This window comes from Brachionichthys hirsutus, chromosome 23 (assembly GCF_040956055.1).
Source record: "Brachionichthys hirsutus isolate HB-005 chromosome 23, CSIRO-AGI_Bhir_v1, whole genome shotgun sequence".
Lineage (NCBI taxonomy): Eukaryota > Metazoa > Chordata > Actinopteri > Lophiiformes > Brachionichthyidae > Brachionichthys > Brachionichthys hirsutus.
The window spans coordinates 5,945,258-5,968,198 of record NC_090919.1 but is presented as its reverse complement, the minus strand read 5'-3'; the positions used below and the strand labels follow the sequence as shown (position 1 = coordinate 5,968,198).

At 47.4% G+C, this 22,941-nt stretch overlaps 3 protein-coding genes and 2 non-coding genes across 5 annotated transcripts; 2 read left to right on the top strand and 3 right to left on the bottom strand.

Annotated features, from left to right (window-relative positions):
• The first annotated feature begins 27 nt into the window (after window positions 1-27).
• tdrd7b (tudor domain containing 7 b) lies at window positions 28-11,574 on the top strand. The gene is made up of 20 exons (XM_068756154.1): window positions 28-234; window positions 308-452; window positions 1,820-2,027; window positions 2,409-2,491; window positions 2,880-3,088; window positions 3,250-3,312; window positions 3,418-3,621; window positions 3,713-4,008; window positions 4,083-4,278; window positions 4,388-4,499; window positions 4,630-4,832; window positions 4,910-5,044; window positions 6,864-6,947; window positions 7,086-7,220; window positions 7,336-7,446; window positions 7,611-7,759; window positions 7,842-8,008; window positions 8,111-8,294; window positions 8,475-8,635; window positions 9,792-11,574. Exons 1-20 carry the CDS (start codon window positions 28-30, stop codon window positions 10,010-10,012), a joined length of 3,273 nt encoding a protein of 1,090 aa, XP_068612255.1. The 3' UTR covers window positions 10,013-11,574.
• A 92-nt stretch (window positions 11,575-11,666) lies between these two features.
• On the bottom strand, window positions 11,667-13,676 carry LOC137911446 (calcium-binding protein 4-like). The gene is made up of 7 exons (XM_068755819.1): window positions 13,642-13,676; window positions 13,339-13,477; window positions 13,016-13,046; window positions 12,476-12,619; window positions 12,286-12,395; window positions 12,048-12,195; window positions 11,667-11,944 (listed from the first exon to the last, which is right to left on the bottom strand). Exons 2-7 carry the CDS (start codon window positions 13,381-13,383, stop codon window positions 11,916-11,918), a joined length of 507 nt encoding a protein of 168 aa, XP_068611920.1. The 5' UTR covers window positions 13,384-13,477; window positions 13,642-13,676; the 3' UTR covers window positions 11,667-11,915.
• tmem88b (transmembrane protein 88 b) lies at window positions 13,632-20,052 on the bottom strand. The gene is given in 6 exon segments (XM_068756153.1): window positions 13,632-13,698; window positions 15,447-15,607; window positions 17,376-17,450; window positions 18,542-18,820; window positions 19,704-20,030; window positions 20,032-20,052. Coding segments are annotated over 6 exon segments (930 nt in total).
• Window positions 15,439-15,602, top strand: LOC137911822 (U1 spliceosomal RNA). Its single transcript, XR_011106140.1, has one exon. It is a non-coding gene; the product is annotated as a U1 spliceosomal RNA (small nuclear RNA).
• On the bottom strand, window positions 16,196-16,359 carry LOC137911811 (U1 spliceosomal RNA). The gene has a single exon (XR_011106129.1). It is a non-coding gene; the product is annotated as a U1 spliceosomal RNA (small nuclear RNA).
• Window positions 20,053-22,941: the final 2,889 nt, after the last annotated feature.

The following is a 22,941-nucleotide window of genomic DNA, read 5'->3' as shown; positions in this document are numbered from 1 at the left end:
ACGTGTTGCTCTCGCTGTGCTTCTCAGATGGCTGACGCGGAGCTGCTGAAGAAGACGCTGCGGCTCGTCCTCCAGGCCAACAGAGGTGGGACGTCGCTGTCCCGTCTGCAGGCGGAGTTTAAGGAGCTGACCGGGGAGCAGATCCCTCACAAGCAGCTGGGGTATCCCCACCTGGACGCCCTGCTAGCCAGCATGCCCTCTCTAGTCCGCACGGAGCGCAGTCGCTCCGGAGAGGTGCGTGCCGTCGGCTTTCGTGCGATGAACGCCTTTGTTGATTGTGTCCGCCCAAATTCCTCCGTCTCTTCAGACGCTGTGTTTTACGTCGGGGTCCAATGAGGCGGCTCGTACCGCCAAGGTGGTGGCTCGCCAGCGCGGCTCCAAGAAGACAGGCCAACCCCGCCTGGTCGACACCCGGATGAGGGTCAAGCCGGCCGCCCCGCTCGTCCTCAGCGGTAAGATTTTGACAGCCATGCACTAGTTATGTTAGTCAGACGCGTCCAACTAACATAGTTAACCGCATCTAGTTAGTTAGACGCACTAGTTATCTTAAACAATCCTGCTTTGCTTTGTGATTATTCCAGCGTTCTTTGGCTTTCAAAGATTTCTACTTAACACAGGTTCCAAAGACAAATCGGTGTATTAACGGTTTGCAAGATATTCTGCATTTTGCATGTGGACTTTCAGTTTCTCTACACCATGAGCTATAAAAAGAAAAAGAAAAGGAAAGCTGTTGATTTCACTAGAGCGTTCACCAGGGAGCCACAATCCAGTTCCACAGGCTGCACAGACCGCCGGTAATCTTCTAGCCTTTTATCAGCCTCTGCTGAAGAACATCGACTGTTAGAGTTTCTGCTTATCTGTACGTCTACTGCGTATTCTGCATGCTGAAGCTAATTTGAAAGCCTTACAGACGTCTTTAATAACTCTCTATTTCAGTGAAATGAAAGTGAAACTGGAACCAGGACTCGTTTGGTAGCTCCGCCGATCCCGTGGTGTAAACGTTGGCTCTGCAGGAAGCGCGAGTGTCGCTTTGTCTTTATCTGTTCAGGACGATTGAATTTCCACACCTTTCCAGACTCTGCAGAAAACGAGGAGATGTCTGTGCCGGTATCGGTCCTGCGACAAAGCAGCACAAGCAGCCTGGCTCTGTTCCCTTCTGTGAACGTAGAGAATTACCATACATTCATACGCGCCGCGCTAGGTGGCTAACGCAGACTCACGTATGCATGTTTGCATTCAGCACATGCACCTTGCTGGGCTACGATGCTGCAGAATGTTCCCAGAGAGTCGGAGGAGGAGGAGGAGGAGGAAGTGGGAAGGAGGGGGGAGGGTGTGGGCAGAGACCGAGAGCGCAGAGGGGGCTGCTGAGATTTGAGACCCCCGCAGCCACAGACGAGGGAACAGCTGATTCATAAACCCTCCTATCCGACGCCTCCCCGGGGAGGAGCAGGGACCGTGTTTCCACGCCGGTGAGGTGATGCGATGTCTGATCTGAAGCTCGGCGCGTTTCCTGTATCCGTCTTAACATGCTGATTGACAGCGACTCGGACGCGCGGTTCTACGCAGCGCGTCCTCGCAGGCAGAAAAGTTGATCCGGTGATGAAATCCAAATGGATGACGGTTAAAGATAAAGGGTGACGAAATTCCTCACGTGTCGCCACTGAAGGGAAGTTCTAGAATCTAGATCTTTCTGGAAAGGCACGAATGAATAAATAATTAGAGACACAAGAGGCAGAAAAAAAAAGGACACAGAGTCTGTCATTTCACTTCCCTTTCTCTGTCTCTCTCTCTCTCTCTCTCTCTCTCTCTCTCTACACAGCCAAGCCTCAGACGTCTCTGAGGCAGCCAAACAACTGGGGGCGAGGCGGGGGCAAAGGAGGAGGCAGCGGCCGAGGGGCAGGACATGGAGACTTCAGACAGACGAAGGACGTGAGGGACGGCCAGGCAGAGGGCAGGACTGGGCTGCGTCCAAACAAGATGTCCAATCAGAGCTCACACCACAGGAAAGGGAGCCCAGCTGCAGATAGGTGGGGGGGGGGGGGATTCATCTGGATCTTCTGATTAAAGGAGCCCGTCGGGCCTCGCTCGGTCCAACATTGTACAGAATTGCACACCCTGTTTAAACAACTGACATCAGTTTTGTGTCGGGGGCTCAGTGTGACGGCAGGGTGGGGGTGCGAGTCCCTTCTGATCCCTGCTCTATTCTCTGGTAGATTAACGCTTTTAAACAGACACAGAGTGAATCAGCACATCCCTGTGTGCGCGTCTAGCTCTCCCGCTGCATGGTGCCGGCGTGCGAGGATGGGGGGGTGGGGGGGGGGGCTCACAGGACTGCCCTCTGTACAGTTTTCTTCTGTTCCACAACCGACTGCGAGAAATCCTCCTCCTTGTTCTGCTCTCCTGTGCAGGTCGGAGAAAAGGATGAGCCTCCCATCGCGGTTTCAGAAGGAGGTGCATGCTCACCTTTCCAAAAACTCTCCAGTGACTCGCCGTAAGTGGGACGCTAAAGGCTGAAATGTTGAGATTAAACACTTCCCCATCTGCGAGCAGGAACGTTTGACCAGACCTGAATTACTTCTGATCGTTTGCGTGACGCCAACAGAGACTCACCTCATTAAAGGACACAGGTGTGGTCCAATCAAAGGCAACGAACAGTAGCCCCGCCTCTTGCAGGTCCCCTTTACAGATAAGAGCTGTGTTTTAAAACCTGTGAAGGTGTTAGTCTTGTTTATATTTGGGAATATCCTTCATGATTCTTCCCTCCATTCCTCTTTTATGATTGAAGTCATCTCTATTTTTCCAAGGACAAGGGACAAGAAGTTCAAAAGCAGCAGCTACTTCCTACAGTCTCTCCTTTTCCTTCCCTTTTTTTCCTCAAGCACCTTCGAATTTTAACGAGAGCCACGGTCTGGATAAAGGGAAGCCCCACAACCCCCGGCAGGTCCAGGGTCGCATCAGGGAGATCCTGGGGAAGTACAGTAACGGCTTCTGGGTGTCGAAGCTGCCTCAGATCTACAGAGAGCTGTACAAGCAGGACCTGCCAGCCGAGTCCGTCAGAGACCTGGAGACCTGGACACACATATGTACTGTATGTACTCCTTACTGGGGGGGTTCACCTTTTAGCTTCAGTATATTCTATGTACTTTGCAATACTGGAAAGAAATTAACCTCCGCCTTGCTGGAAGAGCTTTGCTGCATTTGAACCTCCCCAACGCTGACACTAACTCCTCCCCCTGTTTCATCCTCCAGGTAGAGAAAACCTGCAGCAGCAACCCTTCAGAGCTGCTGCTTTATCCGGCTAAAGAACAGACCGCCGCACCCGCCCCCTCCCCTCCGGCCGACGCGAACTCCACCTCTGCTCCCGCCTCAGCTTCAAACGCCGCCTCCACAAGCGAGCCCTCGCACCCCCCTGCTCAGCAGACGCCCCCCAAAGGCCGCCCGTCTCGTTCGGGCTCGCACTCGCCCCGGTCTCCGCCTGCGTCCGGCTCGTCCCCGAGTCCGCCCTCCCCCCCTGCGGCCCTCAACCCGGACCTGAAGCAGAAGCTGGAGGAGCTGCTGGGGAAGTACTCAAACGGCCTGTGGACACACGCGCTCCCCAAGCTGTTCCAGGACACATATAAAGTGTGGAAACTTAAATCCATCAGTTCATGTTCAGTTGAATCCAGGAATGAGGTGCCCTTCATCTCTTTGTTTTTGCATTTCGTTGACTTAGACCAAGCTGCCTGGACACGTCCTGGAGAATCTTCACCTCCTCTCTGACATCTGCACCATTGACTACCCAATGCCCGAAAAGCCCAAGAGGGCCATCTTGTACCGGAGGAGCAGCGGCAGCTGCGGAGATGAAGGGCAAAGGGATGAACACTTCAATAGGAGGAGCTCCTCAGCCAGCGAGGAGGAGCTCTGGAGGAGGCCCGGCAGCCACGCAGTGCCTTCTCTGCAGCTCCCTAGAGACGAGTACCCTTCTGTGCTGGTGATGGAGGCCACCAGCACCAACGGAGCTACACTCAGGTAGGACTGGTGCCAGTGTTCTGGAAACCGCTACAGGTCACACCTCTCGCCGTCTGTCTCTCCTCATCCGGTAGGTACATTGGAGAAGGTTACTCCCAAGCTCAGGAGTCCATGGAGGACGAAATGAGGGCGTTTTACGGCCCCGACCAAAGTAGCCCGTCTCCTTTGTCGTGTCCTTCCTCGGGACAACTTGTTGCCGTCAGGACTGAAGAGGAGGAGGAGGAGATTCTTCGGGCAGAAATCTGCGAGGTCATGGCCGACAAGGTCAAGGTGGGCCGTAGGGGAAACATCTCTTTGTTCACGATATTGGAAAGGAGAGCAGGTTCAACGTGGCATTTCCCCGGAGATGGGAGGAAATGTGCTTTTTCTTCTCGTGCAGGTTCACTATGTGGATCACGGCTTCTGGGAGGTAGTCAGCAAAACCAAAGTGCTCGAGTTGCATGAGAAGTTTTTCCGTTTGCCTTTCCAAGCAGCCAAATGTAAACTGGCAGGTGAGTCTGAAAAAGAACTCTTTATCTTTCTGTCTCTCTCTCTCTCTCTCTCTTCTACCTTTGCCTCTCTGTTTTCTCGGGCCTCCCTTAAAACCCAAGACGAGTCGGTCTGCACATTTGTGTTTTCCAGGCTTGGAGCCTTTCTGTCAGGAGCCGGCCGTGCTGAAGACGTTTGAGTCGATGGCAAGTGGAAAGATCTTGTTGGCCGAGATTCTAGAAAGAGGGCCGGTCCCTCTCGTCGTCCTGTACGACACGTCGCAGGAAGACGACGTCAACGTCAACGCCGCCTGCGTGAAAGCTTTGCAGGACAGGACGCTCGCCAGTACGTTGCAGGTACGGGAGGACGTGTGCACGTGTGCTGTTGGGGGGGAATTTCATGCCGAGAGTGCATTAAACTCTGCTCTGCTCAGGTAAACGGCACCTACGCGGACGTGTCCGTCACCAGCGTCTGTTCAGACGGGACCTTCTACTGCCTGCTGCCCTCCGAAGGCCTCGCCAAGCTGAACGTGATCCTGGAGGAAATTGAGACCCACTTCCACTCAGAGGTTCGTGTCGAGCTTCCTTTGACGCCCTGCGCCTATTTTTTTTCATGCGGGATCGTCAGCTCTGTTATTTTAGATTTTACAGTGATTAGGTGCGTTTACATGGACAAAATTTCTTTATTCCGATCAGAGTTCAGAGTAAACTTGTGATCCGATGCGCCGTGTTCACGGACCCTAAAAATCCGATCCGATTAGGATTTGCGTGTTCATGCGTCACACTTTTGATCGGAACAGAATATTCTGACATGCGCAGTTTGACCAAAAGCACCGGAAATGGTAGAAGAAGAAGCGTAGCGTAGCAACTTCCGCTGTAAACAAATCATCGCTCCGCGCTTTTCTGCCTGAAACGTCAGCGTTATTTCGCTCGTTTTCCCCGTTTGCGCTTTTAGTTTCCTCCTTTAATGTCTCCGGCAACATGTTTGTCTCAGATATTGACCAGTTCTGTCTTCCGCCCGCCGTGCTTTTCGCTCGCTCTGCTTCAACTAGCTTCCGGCAATAGCAGCAGCGCGTGTAGCTGACGTCACAGACATGCGCAGTAAGGACGGCTTGTACCGAAACATCGGAATAAGTGTTTTCATGCGCCCTGACCGGGTTACAAATCGGTATAAACCACCCCTCTCGATCGGGATAGAATTGTGACCGGATCAGGCTGGATTGGGTTAGACTATTCCGGTTAAGTGGTGTCCATGAAGCATTTTTATTCCGATCAGGATTTTAACCGGGTTAAATGTGTCCACGTAAACGCACCTAGTGAGACATGATAGATGCATCCCTCTTAAAATGCTAATTTAACAGAGTAGCTGCATTAAGACCTCCACAGTCACTCCACGCATTCACAGCAAAGCCTGAGCAGCATTAAATGTCCGTCCTGTATGTGCAGCAGGCTAATCTATTCCTTGATTGGGGCGATAAAGATGCGTCGACTATCCTTCATCAGAAGGAGCAATACCTTTCTCGCCATGCGCTAAAGCATTTCTTAAGGCTCATTCCAGCAGGTCAAATCAGATTCACGAGGGGTTCAAAGGAAGTAGAGGATAGGTCGTGCACACACACGCACACACACACACACACACACACGAGCATGTGAATCCACGTGTGGCTTCTGTGAGGGACGTTGTCGACAGATTGTGATTAGGTCGATAATCTGCAGTTAAGACACTGCCGAGCCTCTCAATCTGTTATTAGCACAAAGGAGTCGGTGCTTCTTCTAGGGAGGCGTCTGCTGTCCTCGAACGCTGCAGATCATCGATCAGGCAGCGTTAGCCCCGAGGAGTAGCACCAGTTTAAAACGAATAATAAACGGCAGCAACGAGAGTTTTATACATATTCATGAGATAAAACGTCTCCTCAGCAAGCCGGACACATTCATAGAGGAACTTTCATGATTTCAAATCCAGTTAGACCAGTTAGTATAGACCAGCAAAATGTTTCGGGTACCCCCCCCCCCCCCGCTGACACCTGCACAGGAAAGCTGATTTGTGGTTACCGTGGGAACTTTGGTGCATTTCAAAATGACACTGATCCCAAGAAGATCTCAGAGGCGCGGTGCTTTTTCATCGCAGTGACATCACACAACAAGAAGGACTGAAGGAAGCTACGCACTTTTACTTAGTGGATTTGAACGCACCACGTCGAATTATGTGACTAACTTACCTTATATATATTTTTTTATAATATCACATAATTTGTTCTTTCTTCATATAGTGTAGTAAAACGTCACCAAACACGATCCACTTCAAGCCGACGTGGATCTAATGCCGTTACTGCTTCCACAGTGGATTGGAAGAACCCGGGAAATGACTGAGAGAAAAATGTGTTCTAGGTGACATCAGCGTTCCTGGTATCCAGACCCTTCTGTGGGAAAGGATGTCTGGCTCGCTACAAAGGCAGGTGGTCCCGTGTCGAGGTAAGAGGGCATCAGGAGGGGCAGCGAACGACCACTGGACATCTCAGCAGCCACCTGGTCCTAATTTTGCTCACCGCTGCGATCACGCGTCGACAATGCGGGATTCCCCCCCCCCCACGTCTGCGTTCCTGGCTTTAGATCACCAACCTTCATGGCAGCAGAGTGTTGGACATCTCGTTCGTTGACGTGGGAGTCCAGGCGTCGGTGGAGGTGACGGAACTGAGAGAGATCCCGCCGCGCTTCCTCCGCGACGCCGTGGCTATCCCGCCGCAGGTCAGCCTCCGCGTCCTCAAGTAGCGAAGCCGGATAGATTGTTGTAGCGAGGGCGGATTCCCCAAACAGATGCGCGACAGTAACGACACCCAGCGACCCCCCAAACTGTGTTCAGGCCGTGAAGTGCTGCCTGGCAGACCTCGCCGTCAGCGTTGGGTCCTGGACCCCAGACGCTGTCCAATGGCTCCGAGAGAAAGCGCTCCACGCCACAGACTGCAGCATGAAGGTGAACAGTCGACGCCCGTCCTTCCCAGCGTGTAAACGTGTGACCGTCAGTTTCGTTTCCCCGCCCCCCCGTTCTGATCAAATATTCCTCGCTACCTTTTATCAAACGGTTTTGGAATGCTGTTGCGTAGCAAACATCTGAAACATGTTGCCCCTCCCGTCCAGGTTGCCAAGTTGGATGAAACAAAGCGCTGCGTCTATGTACACCTTTTCACCGACAAGAACTTTCATGACCCGGCCCGCAGCCTCAACCGCCAGATGGCCCAATCCGAGCTGTTCAAGCGGCAGCCGGACGTTTTCCTGACGAGCCACAGGTTCTCGCAGCTCCGAGCTTCGCTCTCATCGTCCAGCAGCCGACGGGTTCATAATTATCACGTCCTTCATTTCGTTTCACAGCGCTGCAAAGATCTCCGCTTTATCCTCATCAGCTTTGAGCGCCGGTAACTTCACTAACGGGAGTCCGGCACCACTTCCTGTTCCAGCCAAGCCTCAACTCGAGAGGGCGCCGTCTCCCCCCGCGCCCCCTCTCCAGCTGCCGCCGCTACTGGAGCTGCCCCTAGCAGGTAGCGAATACTCCGAATCACGAATTCAATACAAGCCGGGATACCGCGCGACCTCGGAGAAGCCTGGAAACGACGCCCTTTCATGCGTCTGCCTCCTCTCAGGAAACAACATGGACGTGTACGTGCCGGTGGCGTGTCATCCGGGCCACTTTGTGCTGCAGCCCTGGAGGGACATGTACAAACTGGTGGTGCTGATGGGAGAGATGATCCTGTACTACAGCAAGACGGAGCAGGAAGCGCTCGGTGCCGAGAGGAATCAGATCTACGCCGCGAAAGTGGAGAACAAGTGAGTTCAGCGGTGATTCCGTTTCACTGAGGGAAAACCATCACGCTATGTGTCGCGAAGACCTCGGCCAAAAACAACCGCACAGGTTACTCAAAGAAAGAATGGAGGAAGGGATGAGCAGAAGGAGGGTGAATGAACGAGTCTAAATGCCCCCCCCCCCCCCCCCCCCCGGCTCCTCAGCTGGCATCGCGTGTTGGTGAAAGGAGTTCTGGCCAACGGTTTGGTGTCCGTATACGAGCTGGACTACGGGAAACACGAGCTGGTCGGCGCCGCTCAGCTCAGGCCTCTGATCAAGGAGTTCAGGCAGCTGCCCTTCCAGGGAATCACGGCTCAGCTGGCCGGTGAGTGTCCGTCCACGACTCCGCCTCAGGCCGCTTTTCATATTTGAAAAGTAATTAAGCACATTTACTTAAGTAAAAGGACAGAGAGATTACTTTGATGTACTCATGCTTTATTCGAGCAATTTAGATTTGCTGCGTTATTTTAATTTCAAGCGTTTTACTTCCTATTTACTTCAATTAAAAAGGGGCTTAGCTCACTTGAGTCGGGGACGATTCCTTTTCTGTTTTTGGAGTAGAGCGCGACAAAATTAGTTATTAGTCACTTTTATGGCAGCCAATTTGATGGTGGTTAAGTCTGGACTCTCCTTTTTCTTTGTAGTTAAGTTATTGCAGTCATTATTTTTTGTCCAAAATGACTGTCTCAGAAGTATTCCTGGTTAAACAAGCTGAACAATCAGAGATTGCAGACCCTCGCCTCCAAGTGCCCTATCTCGCAATGTTAAAGAATCCTTTCAAACATTCTAGAATCTGGATCCAGATCCGGATCAACGCCATTCTCGGGGAGGACCGAGCCACGGACAGAACCTTGCTTGTGTAAAAATGTCAAGTCGATTGGGTTACTAGTTTTTGAGTTATTGGCTCGGACAGACAAACAAACGCACCCAATTGCAATACCCTCTCCTCCCCTTCGGCGAGGGTAATCAAGTTTAATTAAAGATCAAGATCAAAAGGGTCTAAATACTTAGACAGTAAATTCACCACGTAAAAATGGGATTCACTGTACGCGATGTGAGAGATAGGTAGAGAAACTAAAGACGATCTCTTCGTGCTTTTTAACCATCAAACTTTAACGAGACGTTTATTATGAACCCGAATCTGTTAAAATGCACGTATGCAGCTCTCACAGGTTCGTAAACCGGAACCAGGGTCAGCAGCAAGGTTTCAGCGTCAGCTGGATTTTTATTTCCATAAATTGAAACCGTTTCCAACAAGTCCATAACGCCAAGTCAGGAATGATCGATATAAATCCTTCTAAATGTTATTTTAAAACGCTCAGATATTCAATTTGTCTCAACGCAGTTGATTTGAAGACATGAAAAAGTGAAACTGCGGGAATAGCCCAGATCTTCCTCTAGTTCCTCAGTCTAAACACTTATTGCCATTATTTTTTAGCAGCATCGTGAGCTTAACCCCCGGTACCCGTCTCCCCTCACAGGACCCAAGCCGAGGCAGTGGTCGGAGGAAGCTTCCATTGTTTTCAGGAACCACGTGGAGAAGAAGCCGCTTGTGGCCCAGCTTGAAGCCGTGCAGGAAGCCGCTAACCCTTGGGATAGGAAGCTGACCGTGTTTCTGGTCGACACGTCCCAGGAAGAACGAGACATCTGGGTTCATGACATCATGGCTGTATTTGCAGATGAGCAAGCCAAGAAGCTGTAGCGTTGTTAGTCTAGCACAGGGGTGGGCAAACTTTGACTCGCGGGCCACAATAGGTTCTAAAACTTGACAGAGGGGCCGAACCAAGAACAGATGGATGGAGTATTTGTGTGAGCTAATATAAATGACACATGAAAGCTATTGCATTAAAGGATTTGGCCTTTTACAGGCAGCATTACAGGGAAAAGGTCAAATGAATGAGGTTTAATTAGAATACAATTTTATTTAATGATATCATTTGGACAAGTTTGGCGGGCCGGATTAAAAAGACCAACGGGCCGCATACGGCCCCCGGGCCTGGGTTTGCCCATGTCTGGTCTAGCAGCTGCTGTGGAAAACTTACTACGATCACACTGCAGGGCTTCATGCTCAAGTTGGGGGGGGGTGGTAGTGCCGTATAGTATGTCGTGCATCAATGACGTGTAGGTCGGATAAATGCGACCTGAACGTTCAGACTGAAGACGCATTTGCAGAAGATCCGATACGCATCGGATTTAGGACCACATATAGAACGGATCCGTGTCGTTCGCACTGGCGTGAAAAGATCGGATGCAAGTTCGCATAGGGGGCAAAAAACAAAGATGGGTCACTTCAGCCTGCAGGGCGAACGTCGTAGCCTAAGAAGTTACAAGAGGAATGGGGAACATCAGAGGTTTGATATCGCAAGACGTGACGGTGTTTTTTTGGGCTCCACATTAAAGCAGGCTGTGATGTGATGTTTGGGTGGCAGTGCAGCGTGACCTTTGAATTAAACACCCCCCCCATGCATGATGCTGGTCTAAAGTCGTCACAGAGACACAAACCTTAATCATACAAAGCTGTGAAACGTGTGTTTGCCCCGGGCTTTAATACCACGCAGCATCCCACGATACAGCATCCAACGATGCAGCATCCTACGATACAGCATCCTACGATGCAGCATCCAGTGTCAGTAACGTTTGGATGGATGCTGGAATACGCTTAACCCTGCTAATGTGAGTGCCATGCAACGTGCAAAAAAGAAAACGAACTCAGCAACTCACTTTCTGATACTTTTGTTTACAAATGCTGCTTTTTGTTTTTGAACGATATTTCTGATGGTCACAAAGTTTACAGAGCAAACATTCCCCCAAAGAGAAGGACAAGAGTGCAACGTTACACTGTACTTCATCCCAAAGATCTTCCACCTCTCCTCCTGGAGGAACACAGACTCCGGAGCACCATTGCGCCGTTTCGGATATCATCTCCAAATCTAATCTGTTCCTTCTCTGATTTGCAACATCCATCTTGTGCTACATGTTGCAGATCACATATAGTTTGAGGTTATACTTAATAGTCAATAGTTGCCAGTTTGGAAATGTAACTTTTTTTTTCACCCTCATGCCTGCATTCTAGTTTTGGATATGCAAATGCTTCTCGGGTTTGAAGAGACTATGCCTGACATTCTTATTAACATTTTTAAGTTAAATTATATTTTATTTATACGCTCTATCGTTCCGGCTTTTGTTGCATTTCCATTTTGCTTGAACGGCTTAAAGATGACCGAAGACCCGTTTTTGGAATAAAGTCTGTCTGAGATGTTCAAACGTGTGGCTTCATTTGTTATTATGTTGCATTTTGTTATAGTGTCATGTTTAATTTTTAAAAAAAAGCACATTTAGAAGCCATTTCCTTTTTATTTCTCGATTAAAATACCAAATAATTTCATTCTTATTTACGTGTTGTGTCACGGCGGGAAAAAATGAACACAACTTTCAGCATCACTGCTTTCCAAAATTCATTCGTATCAATATCAGGCACGTTACGGCACAGAGAGCTGTGCCTGCATTACAGATATTAATTACCAAGGGCCGGATCGCTGCGTTTGCTTTGCGTGGAATGATTCAGAGCTTGTTTCCCTTCATCCTGCTGCGCTGTCAGTCTCCTGCTAGCGAATGGAGAGCATCATCACAAACTCTGAGCAGCGGGGGAAGGTAAAACAGAAAGAGCCAAGTCAGCGGCGACTTTATCCGAGCAAACAGCAAACGGTCGGTTACATTCTTAGTGTTTTTACTCTCACCTTCAAAGTCGATGCTTCCATCGGCATTAATGTCCAGCTCCTTCAAGATCTCCTCCAGTTCTCCTTTCTTCAATTTCTCTCCCAGCATCGTCTTGATCGCCTCCTTCATCTCATCCTGGTTGATCTTTCCATCTCCATTGAGGTCAAACTTTTAAAACAGAGGAAGTGATTATTTATATATATATATATGGATAGATAGAGCAGCTCACATGAATACATTTCTCCTTGGCTGACCGACCTGTACAAAGGCTGATTGGAGCTCTTTGAGTCCCAGCATGTGAGCAGTCTCTCCCATCATCCTGGGTCCCATCAGTTCCACAAAGTCTTCAAAGTCCATCAACCCTCCCACTGTGGAGGCGGCCCAAGAAACGGAGTCAAGTATGCTTTTTATTGCTTAAATTAACGTACTATATCGCCTAAAGTCTCACTTCTCATCTTGATTTGTTGTACTATCTCCAGTAGCTCCATCTCTGTGGGCATGTATCCCATGGTCCTCATGCACTCAGCCACATCCTTGTAGTTCAGGTATCCATCTTGATCATAGTCAAACTCTTTGAAGGCCTCTTGCAGCTCTACAAGAAAAGGTCAGGGGTCACACCGGATTTGCAACTGCTGCAGAAGAAGAGTATTTATGAGGGCAATGCTGTTCAGCTGCTGCAGCATAATGAACTTCAAATTCATATTATAGTAAATAGTAATAGTATTGGTCAGATTTTATTCGCTGCTGCAGCTTTTGCACGCCGTGGTAATATTTATTTGTGTCTAGTTATTATAGAATGTGTGGCGGGAAATATGGCAGGAAATTGTGTAGAATAAATACAAATCATTAACTAATTAAAATGTATATATTACGTACTCGTTAAATACAACATCCAGGACTAAAATTATTATTTTTTTAATTTAATACTGACATACTGAATAAGGCATTGATAATGTTAATGGTGTTGAACTGTGAGAGTGAAACTTACCATCCAACTCAGCCTGAGCCAATTCTCTCTCCTGCAGAAACAGTAATTTAATTCATTGTTAAAATTAGGAAGATGGATGCACACTATATATACAAAAAACAATATATGTGAATTGTCTGTGTTGTCATTTCACGAATGCTTATATAATAACGCTTGTTATCGTGAATTGAATTCTTCAAGTTTTTATGGCCTTTATCAAATGAGGGAACAAGCAAAGAAACAAAACAAATCTTAAACAGAAATAGAATATATATATATATATATATATATATATATATATTCTGTGCATTAAAATCACAAAATGTCAGCGTCAGCTCTCTTACCGCCCCGAAAACACTGTCGAGCACAGAGCTGTAGACTTTGTTCATGCTCTCCGTGTTCTTCTTCTTGGACGCCTTCAGTGACTTCTTGGGTTTTTCAGAAACAGAGCCTGATGAGGAATCTTTGGGGGCATCATCGCTGCTGCGAGTCAAAAAAACACATATACGTGTAGCAAAAGGAAAAGGTGATGTTTATACATTTGCTGTTAAGTGTGTTTGATGGTACGTCAGTGTGAGAACACATTGGAGATAAACGCAAATGATTAGTCGTCTATTAGAGTCTGATAAAGACAAAGCTAAACGCACCCGTCTGCTGAGGCTGTGGGGAGAGCAGCGGGAACGTCCTCGACTTCCTTGGACATGCTGTAGATTAAAAAAAGAGTTACAAGATTAACTCCAAAGACTTCCCTTTATAGTAGCACACATTTGATATATATATATCCATCCACAAAGCTGAAATCGGTTTATTTACATACCTTAGTGCTCCCTCTCCTAAATGGTGAGGGGGGGGGGGGCGTCTTGACGTCCTGTCCGTTCTGCTTTTCCCTCTCCTGACCTCCTTCCATCAGAGGCTTAACAGGTAATGCCTGGCTGAACAGCAGTGTGTGTGTGTCGCTGATGCGATTCCTCCTGCCTTCAACTTCAAGTCTTTGCCTCGAAGGGTCGACAGTTGTATGAAGCCTCCAAATTGATTATTGCCATAATGTCTTAGCATTGGAGCTTTAGAGTTGCTCTTAGTCGGGCAGTTTGAAAGTGTTTCCAGGACAGTCACTCTTTACACGGCGATATTTCCCCCCCCCCCCCATGTGTGAAAATATTAAACGCTCATAATAAATCCATTGGTTTATTTCTTTAAAGTCTTTAAATACTTTATTTTGTTTATATTTACAGATTTAATTTATGGATGACCCGGTTGAAAGATTGTTTTACTAACCAAATAGTTTCTTGCAATCATTGATTCATTTAATTTTGCGACAATTTATTTTTTTCCAATTAAGTTTACTGTGAACGCTAGAAAAGCACTCAGAGAGCGCAGACCTCCGCCAAGCAGCTCGTTCCTCTCCGAACTGGATTTACACCGTCCACATGGTGATCTGGATCATCATCAAAATGTTCTAAATTGTTTTTGGTATCTTTATACACCAACCATGAAAAGTAAAAGTGAATCAGAGCGTATTTGTATTTTTAACTGATTTTTGAATCAGTAAATCGGGTTTTTAAATGTTAATATTTAATATATTTTCCTAGTGTCATTCTATACGGAACCAGATTAAATTCGGTGGTGAGTTAGAGGCCCCCCCACCCTGCATGGCTGCATCAAATTCCAGAAATTTGGTCGACAATCAGTCGAGAAATTTTGAAGCTCCATTCACTGCAATGTTAATGGAAATCTCAAATTGATCCAGAATCTCTTCTGGATCGACAACAAAAATGTAATTATATGTTCCTGGTAACATTCATTACGTCATCAAATAAGGACATGTGAGTGTGCACACAGAAGTCGGTATTCAAAGTGCCACCTTAATAAATTATATTAATATATTATTTATAATATATTATTAATAAAAGTGTGTCTTCTGCAATATACTGAAGTTATAAATAATTTGTGGAATGTGCCGTGTATGGCTGAAGGAATAATACTAACGTAACTTGAAGACATTTTAGGGAGTTTACATTATGTTTTGTCGCGCCGCCTCAATTTTCCGCATCTCAAGTAATGTTCTGATCAATGGAAACTGCGCAAAAGTTTGTTTTCACTTTTATGTCTTCAGAGTTATTCGCTACCTTAGAACTACATCGTTACATTCTAAAAACTACCGGTATACGGACTGCAAATGTAAAGCGCAAACACGGAAGTAGCATCATCACGTGACATAAACAGCACCGCAAAGCATGCCGGGATGTACCTTGCTCTTGTGTTTCCTTGTCTCCTGCGTTTTGATAGTAATATTAAGTCATATTTATTGAGAGGACGGGTGTTCCAGGTTCGGAACGAGGGGACATTTTGTGTGTTTGTTGTTGTGAGTCTTTACTTAATGGCGACACCGTGAGTCTGATCGGTGTGTCGCTGAATCACGTCCCCGTGCGTGACTCCAGCAACTCATACTTACCTGGCAGGGGAGACACCATGATCACGCAGGTGGTTCACCCAGGGCGAGGCTCCGCCATTGCACTTCGGCGGTGCTGACCCTTGCGAATTCCCCAAATGTGGGAATCTCGACTGCATAATTTCTGGTAGTGGGGGACTGCGTTCGCGCTCTCCCCTGATCAGCTGTTTAGAGGAAATGAAAGCCTTTAGTGGCGCGTAGCTGCCCTCATGAGCGGTGTAGCACCTAAAGTGGTCCGGGTCGGTTGATTTTCGGTCCCGAAATAAATGACTTAAAATGCTAAGTCGTTTATGCAAAAATAGAGCTTGTATGAATAAAAGCGAAGCGTTAGGGTGATGTTTCAAATAAAGTAGAAGTTAAAGTAGTTAAATCAGTTAATTAAAGCAGTTAAAAATATATATATTTAGACTATTTAAAAATCGTAATACAATTTTAGATAAACAAGCTAAAACTGCAAAATTTGACAACTTGGCAGCAACCTGAATATGACAAATTTAATTATTATTCTCGTTTTTGGCGAGAAAGCACGAAGGGTCTCAGTCAATGTTGTCCGACACTCAGAGGCGTCTGTGCGGAAAGAGGCCCAGGACTTTAGTTCCGCACGGAACACTTAGATCGCGCTAGAAATACATTTATTGAGAAAAACGGTACGCAATGGACAGAACCGAATATAACATATAACACAAAATATAATAGTTGTACTATATTACATATAATAAGCTATTATCTCCCATTTCCTTTAAACAGCTGATCAGGGGAGAGCGCGAACGCAGTCCCCCACTACCAGAAATTATGCAGTCGAGATTCCCACATTTGGGGAATTCGCAAGGGTCAGCACCGCCGAAGTGCAATGGCGGAGCCTCGCCCTGGGTGAACCACCTGCGTGATCATGGTGTCTCCCCTGCCAGGTAAGTATGAGTTGTTGGAGTCACGCACGGGGACGTGATTCAGCGACACACCGATCAGACTCACGGTGTGGCCATTAAGTAAAGACTCACAACAACAACACAAAATGTCCCCTCGTTCCGAACCTGGAACACCCGTCCTCTCAATAAATATGACTTAATATTACTATCAAAACGCAGGAAACAAGGAAACACAAGAGCAAGGTACATCCCGGCATGCTTTGCGGTACTGTTTATGTCACGTGATGATGCTACTTCCGTGTTTGCGCTTTACTTTTAAAGTAGTTTTACATTACAGTCCGTAAGCAGAATTTAAACAAGCTACTGAATAAGTGCATTCAAAATACAGTTAAACCGTTATTGTTATTATTATTATATAAGACTGCTATTTTTATATGTAAATCCAATTACGAGGGGAATGAGCTGCTTGGCGGAGGTTTGCACTCTGAGTGCTTTTCAAGTTTTCTTTGAACTGTGCAGATCCCAAACTTGATCTCTTTATTAATTTGTTGTAGGAACAACATCGCACTTGTGCCTAGTTTGCTTTATACCTTCTTAGAGAGGTCAGTAAAGGTGGAAAAACATTTAGAACAGGAAGAACACAAGCAAAGAAAATAAGAATTAAACATAAGAATCCTTAAAGTAAAGAACTTTAAATAAATTATGTACTTAAGTCTTATTCTCATGGAGTCCGAACATATTTTTGTACTTATTCAAGTACTTGAACCATCTCTTCATCCGTCGCAGCCCTGACGCGCACGACCCAGGAACAGCAACATCTACTCCATCACGCCGCGCGTGACATTCCCGGACACGAGCAGCCTGTCATTCAATCAAATAAAGATCTAAACTTTGCTTATGCATCTGAAAATGATCACTTCAAAGACAAATCGCGTTCTAAACAACATTCCTACACAGAGTCCGACCAAGCAATCGCCTTTGCGCGTGCCCGTGCCCGTGCGCGTGCCGCGTCAGGCTCGTCAAGCAGCAACACCGGTTTGTTGAAACCTTGCCTTCGGTGTCTTACCTGCTGCCCCTCCAGGTGAGGGTCTGTCCCCGCGTGGGCTACCGTGGCAGCGTTCTCGCGAGAGTTACCTCTCTTCTGCAACCAGCGCCTTTTCGGACAACAGGTGCCTTTTACGCACCGCTGATTACTTCCTCCTTCCTGTGCAGGACTTTAATTTAATTTAACCAATAATATTGATTAATAAGCAAATTGCGCGTCTGCTCCTTAGGCCTAGAAACAAAGGCCCCGTTTTGTGAGATAAACTATTTATTATTAATTCTACGTTATTGGTATTTTACATATTTCATTCACTTAGCTATAGCTCATCAAACCTTTTTTAAGAGTAAATTAAATTATTTTATTTGTTAAATTGTTAATCTGCTTCAACCCGTGTTTATTTCTATCCAGATCAAAGGATTCCTGACTTTTCTAGTTTATTCAGGTGTCAATAAAGGATCTTTAATCGGGATCTTTAAATGTATTTTATGCACTCTCGTTCCCTTCAGGAATAATCTGTCCAAGTATCACTTCAGTATAAACAGTTTATTTAATGTCTGTCTGTGGAGAGTTCTTTGCGGGACAATTTAATTTAAAATCATTTAAAATCCTGAAGGTGCTCCGCTCCATGGCTGTAGATCAGCCCGATAGTCCTGGTTGCAGGTTCTGTTCCTTCATGGTCTATATCTCCTCCACTGCGCATGTCTAAAAATGTGGTTTCTATAGCTTTGCTTATAATAGTGATGACGTCATTGTTATCGCTAATAATCCTCTCTGTCCAACCTGTCTTGACGCATGATGACGCATGTGCCATTTTCCTGCAGATGGCAGTCCAACACTATTCCCAATTTAAACACTGACAGCCTTGAATAATTCTTTCCCTTTCCAACGATAGGACTCAAACGTTCCCGTCATTTGCTCATAAGGGGACAAACACGATTCTGGCTGAATTCAGACAACTTTATTTGTTTAAAAAAAAAAAGATATCGGGAATCTACTTTAGCAAATGATGTTGTTCATAATGCCAGTGTGGGAAATATACAATTGTTAAATGTGAATAAAAAATGATTGTCCGTTTTGGTTCATGGGAAACTTCATGAATCCCGCCTGATCAATAAAATGAAGCAAGTAATGAGAATAAATCTTTTTGATCGGGTAAGACAGACCCCCCCCCCCCCCCCATCCCACACCCAGACTTTTCCCTTCCCACCACCATCTGCTCCGTCTCCGGCGCCGCAGCAGCTCGCGGCCAGGCCGCGGTGCCGGGAGGCCGGCGGGTTCTTGTACACGGCCCGGCTGTACGGGATGAAGCACAAGCCTAGCTGTAGGTGTCGGGCCAGGCGACAGTACGCAGCCAGGGCCAGGACCAGCAAAGGGGTGACCAAGAGGAAGCCCACGACCAGCAGCGCCACGCAGCCTCCGTCGGTCAGCAGATCCGAGCAGTAGGGCATCGTCCCATGAGGGCGAACCTGGGGGGAAGAACTGCATTGTAAACTACCATGAGTATCTGATAGAAATAGGTCAAGTACTGTATAACTTCCTGTCCAAACAGGTCGGGCAGGAACACGGGGGGGGGGGGGGGGGGGCGACAGCAGGCCTGAATCATCCTTATCGCCACATGAAGGCTGATGTGAATGTAGGAGGAAAGTTAAAAAGGGCTTTCAGGAATGAGGGAGAGCTGGGGGTGCAGGGCAGGCGTCTTTATTTCAGGAGAGCCCCCCCCCCCCGAGAGTTATTCACTAAGTCGGATTACCTGAACGGATGAACGCGGCCGTTTCCAGATGTTGGTCGTAAAAAAGAAAAAGAAGGAATATTGTCAGGTCAGTTTTTGAGTTATTCACGTAGAATTAAAGAAGGAGCGAATGAGAGACATCGGTGAGTACGGGGGGGGGGGGGGGATCCTGGGATGCTCCCGATCTGAGCCAGGAAGTCCTTTCTGGTGTTAAACATTGTCCCGATGACGTCTTTAACGTGCGCTCTTTTCTGCCCGCACTATTTGATAAATCTCTTCTTTTTTTAGGAATTATTTTCTTCTTTAGCTTTCTCCCAGCGCTCCACCCTTCCAGGTTCTGGTTAATCCCTCTCTAATCTGCTGTCACATGAGGTTTTACTGCGAGGGGAATGGGAGAACAGAGAAATCCCGGTCTCTGCGGTCACTAAGGAGGTCATCGGCCTTAGAAACGCCAGCGGTACGCCTAAAAATCTCTGAACCGTGGTCAACCCCCGCCCCCGCCCCCGCCCCAAAACCCCCAGGCCAAACCACTTCAAACCTGAAGAGCAAAATTAAGAGATTAGACACAAAAAAAAGAATCACATCTATGTGCGCATCCATTTTTCCTTTTCTGTTCTTACTGTGGAGTGGCAGAGAAATCCAAACACCACCATAACAATGGCCGGCGTTAGGACGGTCCCGAACACCAGCCCCGCCAGGCAGCTATTGATCGCGGCAATAATCAGGTTCTGCGCCGTCACCAGCACCGAGCAGGCCCAGCAGTCCAGGGAGCCCCGCAGCTCCAGAGGACCTTCCCCGCCTCCGGCTGCAGAGTAAGGAGGAGGCACGACTCCCCGTGGAGCTGCGTCTGCGCCTCCCCCCACGGCGGCGGTGGCGGAGTGATGGCTGATTTGCTGATGAGGTGGCAGCTCTTCCTCAGACAGGTCCAGGGCCTGCTGGTGGGAGCCCCTTCTCCAGAGTACCAGCCATCCTCACGGGCAAACTGTCGGCACAGACACGAACATCATCCAATCAGAATCGGCGCCAGGAGGCGAGAGGCTGGCATCGTGTCTCCGCAGCCTGGTGCCATGGTTACGCTGCACCGTGTGCTTCCCATGGCTTGGGTGTGTTATCCGTCAGGACGCTGGCCTTGCCATCTGCTGCATGATGGATATCACAGAGCTGCCATTGCTACTATGTTAGCGTGGGAGAGAGATGAAGGGTAACTGGATGAAAGTCTGTTTGTGTAAACGTCAGGCCTGTCAGATAAGATGAGACGGATTAAAGGTCCAGATACAACCAATAGTCTTTCCAAATAACATGTGCAGCTAAAATCGGGTCATAAAGTAGCGGTAGTATATTTAGTTTATATTTAAAACCCATCATCGTCATCATTTACAGAATATTGTACGGATCAGCACTAAATGAATAAAGAATACTTACAAACCACCTATATATTGTAATTTTTTCTGACGTCGTCCTGAAATAATCCCGTATTGATTATCACACTTTCGTTTGTCTTTCCGATTCGACCTCTTCTGTGTCGAAATCACGTCAAAGCTTCGTTTCTAATTGGGAGCTCTTTGAGATCCACTTTGTACTATGACAGGATTCTATGTGGTACACAGCTGTGTCTGGCACGGGATATCCTCACGACTCAGAGGTCAGGCGGGGGGCGGGGTGGGTGGGTGGGGGGTGGGGTCAGAGAGGGGACATCTGTGAAAAAAAAAGGTTTCCTGCAAAATAACTGCAGAAATGGGGGGGAAAAAAAAGTTTTTCTCCCATTGTTGTCTGAAGTGTTGTTTAAAGGTTGGAGGTCACGCAGGAATCCCAGGCAGGAAAGTGGATGTGGTGCCCCCCCCCCGTTTCACGGACTGTTGAATGGTGTTTCTTAAAAGTCATTGTTCGATCCAAATTAAGAAATGAGCGAACGTTGTGCATTGTAGCTGCCACTTCACTTTTTATAGCGTGGCTGTCATCATTTTTGAAGCTCTTCTATAGTTGTACATGCTATTGTTTTTTTGTTTTTTTTTAAACCTTGTTTCCATGGCTACAAATTGGCGTTAAGCTCATTGTAGTGATTTTTTCTAATTGTTTTTTTTTGTCTTTGTCCTGAACAGATCTCAAATACTTTTCAGTATTTGTCATGAAACTTTCTGCACACAACAACCAAAGCGTAGAAGGGATGCATTTTTTTTAAATTCATCTATTTAGCTAATTTCTGTTTGTATTTTTTGGACGTTGGTTTGAATGTGTCTCAGACGGGGGTTTCTGGGGTGCAACTCAAAAGCTGCTTCGCTTCCATTTCTCTTATTTTGGTCTTTCTCAGATATGTAACGTTGTCCTGTTTTTTCTCGAGTGAAGTACTCCTTTGAGTATTCCCGGCTGGTTTAAACGTGTCTGAGGGACGCAGAGTCACTGATCTACTCACATCTCGTTGCGGGACAAAGTTGGACTTCTCCCTCCAGATGTCCGAGACCAAGTCAAATCCTCCACTGCTCGTCCGCGGTTTACTTTTAAGAGTCCTTTCCCGTTTTCTCTTTCGTCCTGGAATGCTCAGTCAGGGTTTCTCGGAGCTTCCTGAACCCTGAATGCTCCGTTGACCTCCTGATGCCGCTTCTCTTCACCATTCCACTCTATTCCACTGGAGCTGATTCAGAGTCTTTTCTATTCCACGTGTGGCATTCAAATTAAAAGTAAAGTAAAAACAATGTCTGAACAACTCTCTGCTCACAGCTGCTGTGTTCTTTGTCTGAAGTATGTCAGACTTCTGTCTCTATGTTCAACCCCCCCCCCCCCTCCTCTTCCTCACCCCACTCTCTCTCTCTCTCTCTCTCCACTTTCCAGCCTTATCAGCCCCAGCCTCTCTCCAACATCTCCTCTTAGCACATGCATTCCGCCTCTCATATCCAGGGCATGCCATAGCCCCCACCTTCTCACCCTGTCTGCGTTGCAGTGGGGGGCTGGGTGTTGTGTGTCAGGCGGTGGGGTCAGAGTGAGGCGCCCTGTCTGATCAGTTGAGGTTCAGGAGAGCTGAAAACGGGGGGGGGGGGGGGGGGTATCCAGTGTGTTGAGCAGAGAGAATTCCATCACTGGGAAAAATGAAAAGCGAGGAACGACAAGGAACCTGAACGCACCTTCCCCCCTGATGCTCGCGCTCTTTGTCATCTCATTATGAGATGATGTGACTGCGGAATACACCGAATCAGGGTCTATTTTCTTTTAATGTTCTGTGAGTTCTTGCTGTAAATGAGGTTCACACTTCTCGCATCCTCTCGGGAACAACAGGAATTTGGCGTCTTTGGGCGTTATTTCTCTTCCCTTTCTCACAAATACCTCTTCATTTCACGTCTCCCGAGAAACTTTGAAACTTCTTCCGTTTGATTTGGCAGAACAGCGCCTCTTCTGTTGAGCTCAAACGTCTGCCCTTGACATTCGGATTGTGAGTGAGTTACGTGCAACTTTTTTGACATTTGGGAAAGCGAGACATCATTGACCACTGATTCCATTTCAGGATCTCCCCCCACGTCGCTGCTCCACCCCCCCGCAGTGTCTGGAACAGTTGAGCTGAACTCTAATTCTTTTCTAAAGAAGTTGACCCACTTCTTGGAAGTTCAACATTGTGTTCTGGCATAGGTCTCTGCTGGCGAGACCGATCAGAATGTATAAACTTTACGTGGATTCCAAGGACTGATCTAGATCACACTGGGGACTTTCAGGTTTGGAGGAAGACCACTATTAATGCCTGCAGAGGTCAAAAGGTTACCGAAGCACCGACTTGTTGAATGCAGGACGTCGAAGTGTTTCCTCCTTTTGGAGGTCATCGCATCAGAATAGTTTGCGTGTATTGACATTAAAAACATCCTGTTGGATTGAGGA

Bases quoted from the DNA above. Each gene is read 5' to 3' on its own strand.
- tdrd7b (XM_068756154.1), top strand. From the start codon at position 28: ATGGCTGACGCGGAGCTGCTGAAGAAGACGCTGCGGCTCGTCCTCCAG. The intron at 7,760-7,841 runs GTTCTCGCAGCT...TTCGTTTCACAG, and splicing joins GTTTTCCTGACGAGCCACAG to CGCTGCAAAGATCTCCGCTT. The intron at 8,295-8,474 runs GTGAGTTCAGCG...CCGGCTCCTCAG, and splicing joins GCCGCGAAAGTGGAGAACAA to CTGGCATCGCGTGTTGGTGA.
- LOC137911446 (XM_068755819.1), bottom strand. From the start codon at position 13,383: ATGAACAAAGTCTACAGCTCTGTGCTCGACAGTGTTTTCGGGGCG. The intron at 13,047-13,338 runs GTAAGAGAGCTG...CTGTTTCTGCAG, and splicing joins TCGACAGTGTTTTCGGGGCG to GAGAGAGAATTGGCTCAGGC. The intron at 11,945-12,047 runs GTGAGAGTAAAA...CCCGCTGCTCAG, and splicing joins TGGAAGCATCGACTTTGAAG to AGTTTGTGATGATGCTCTCC.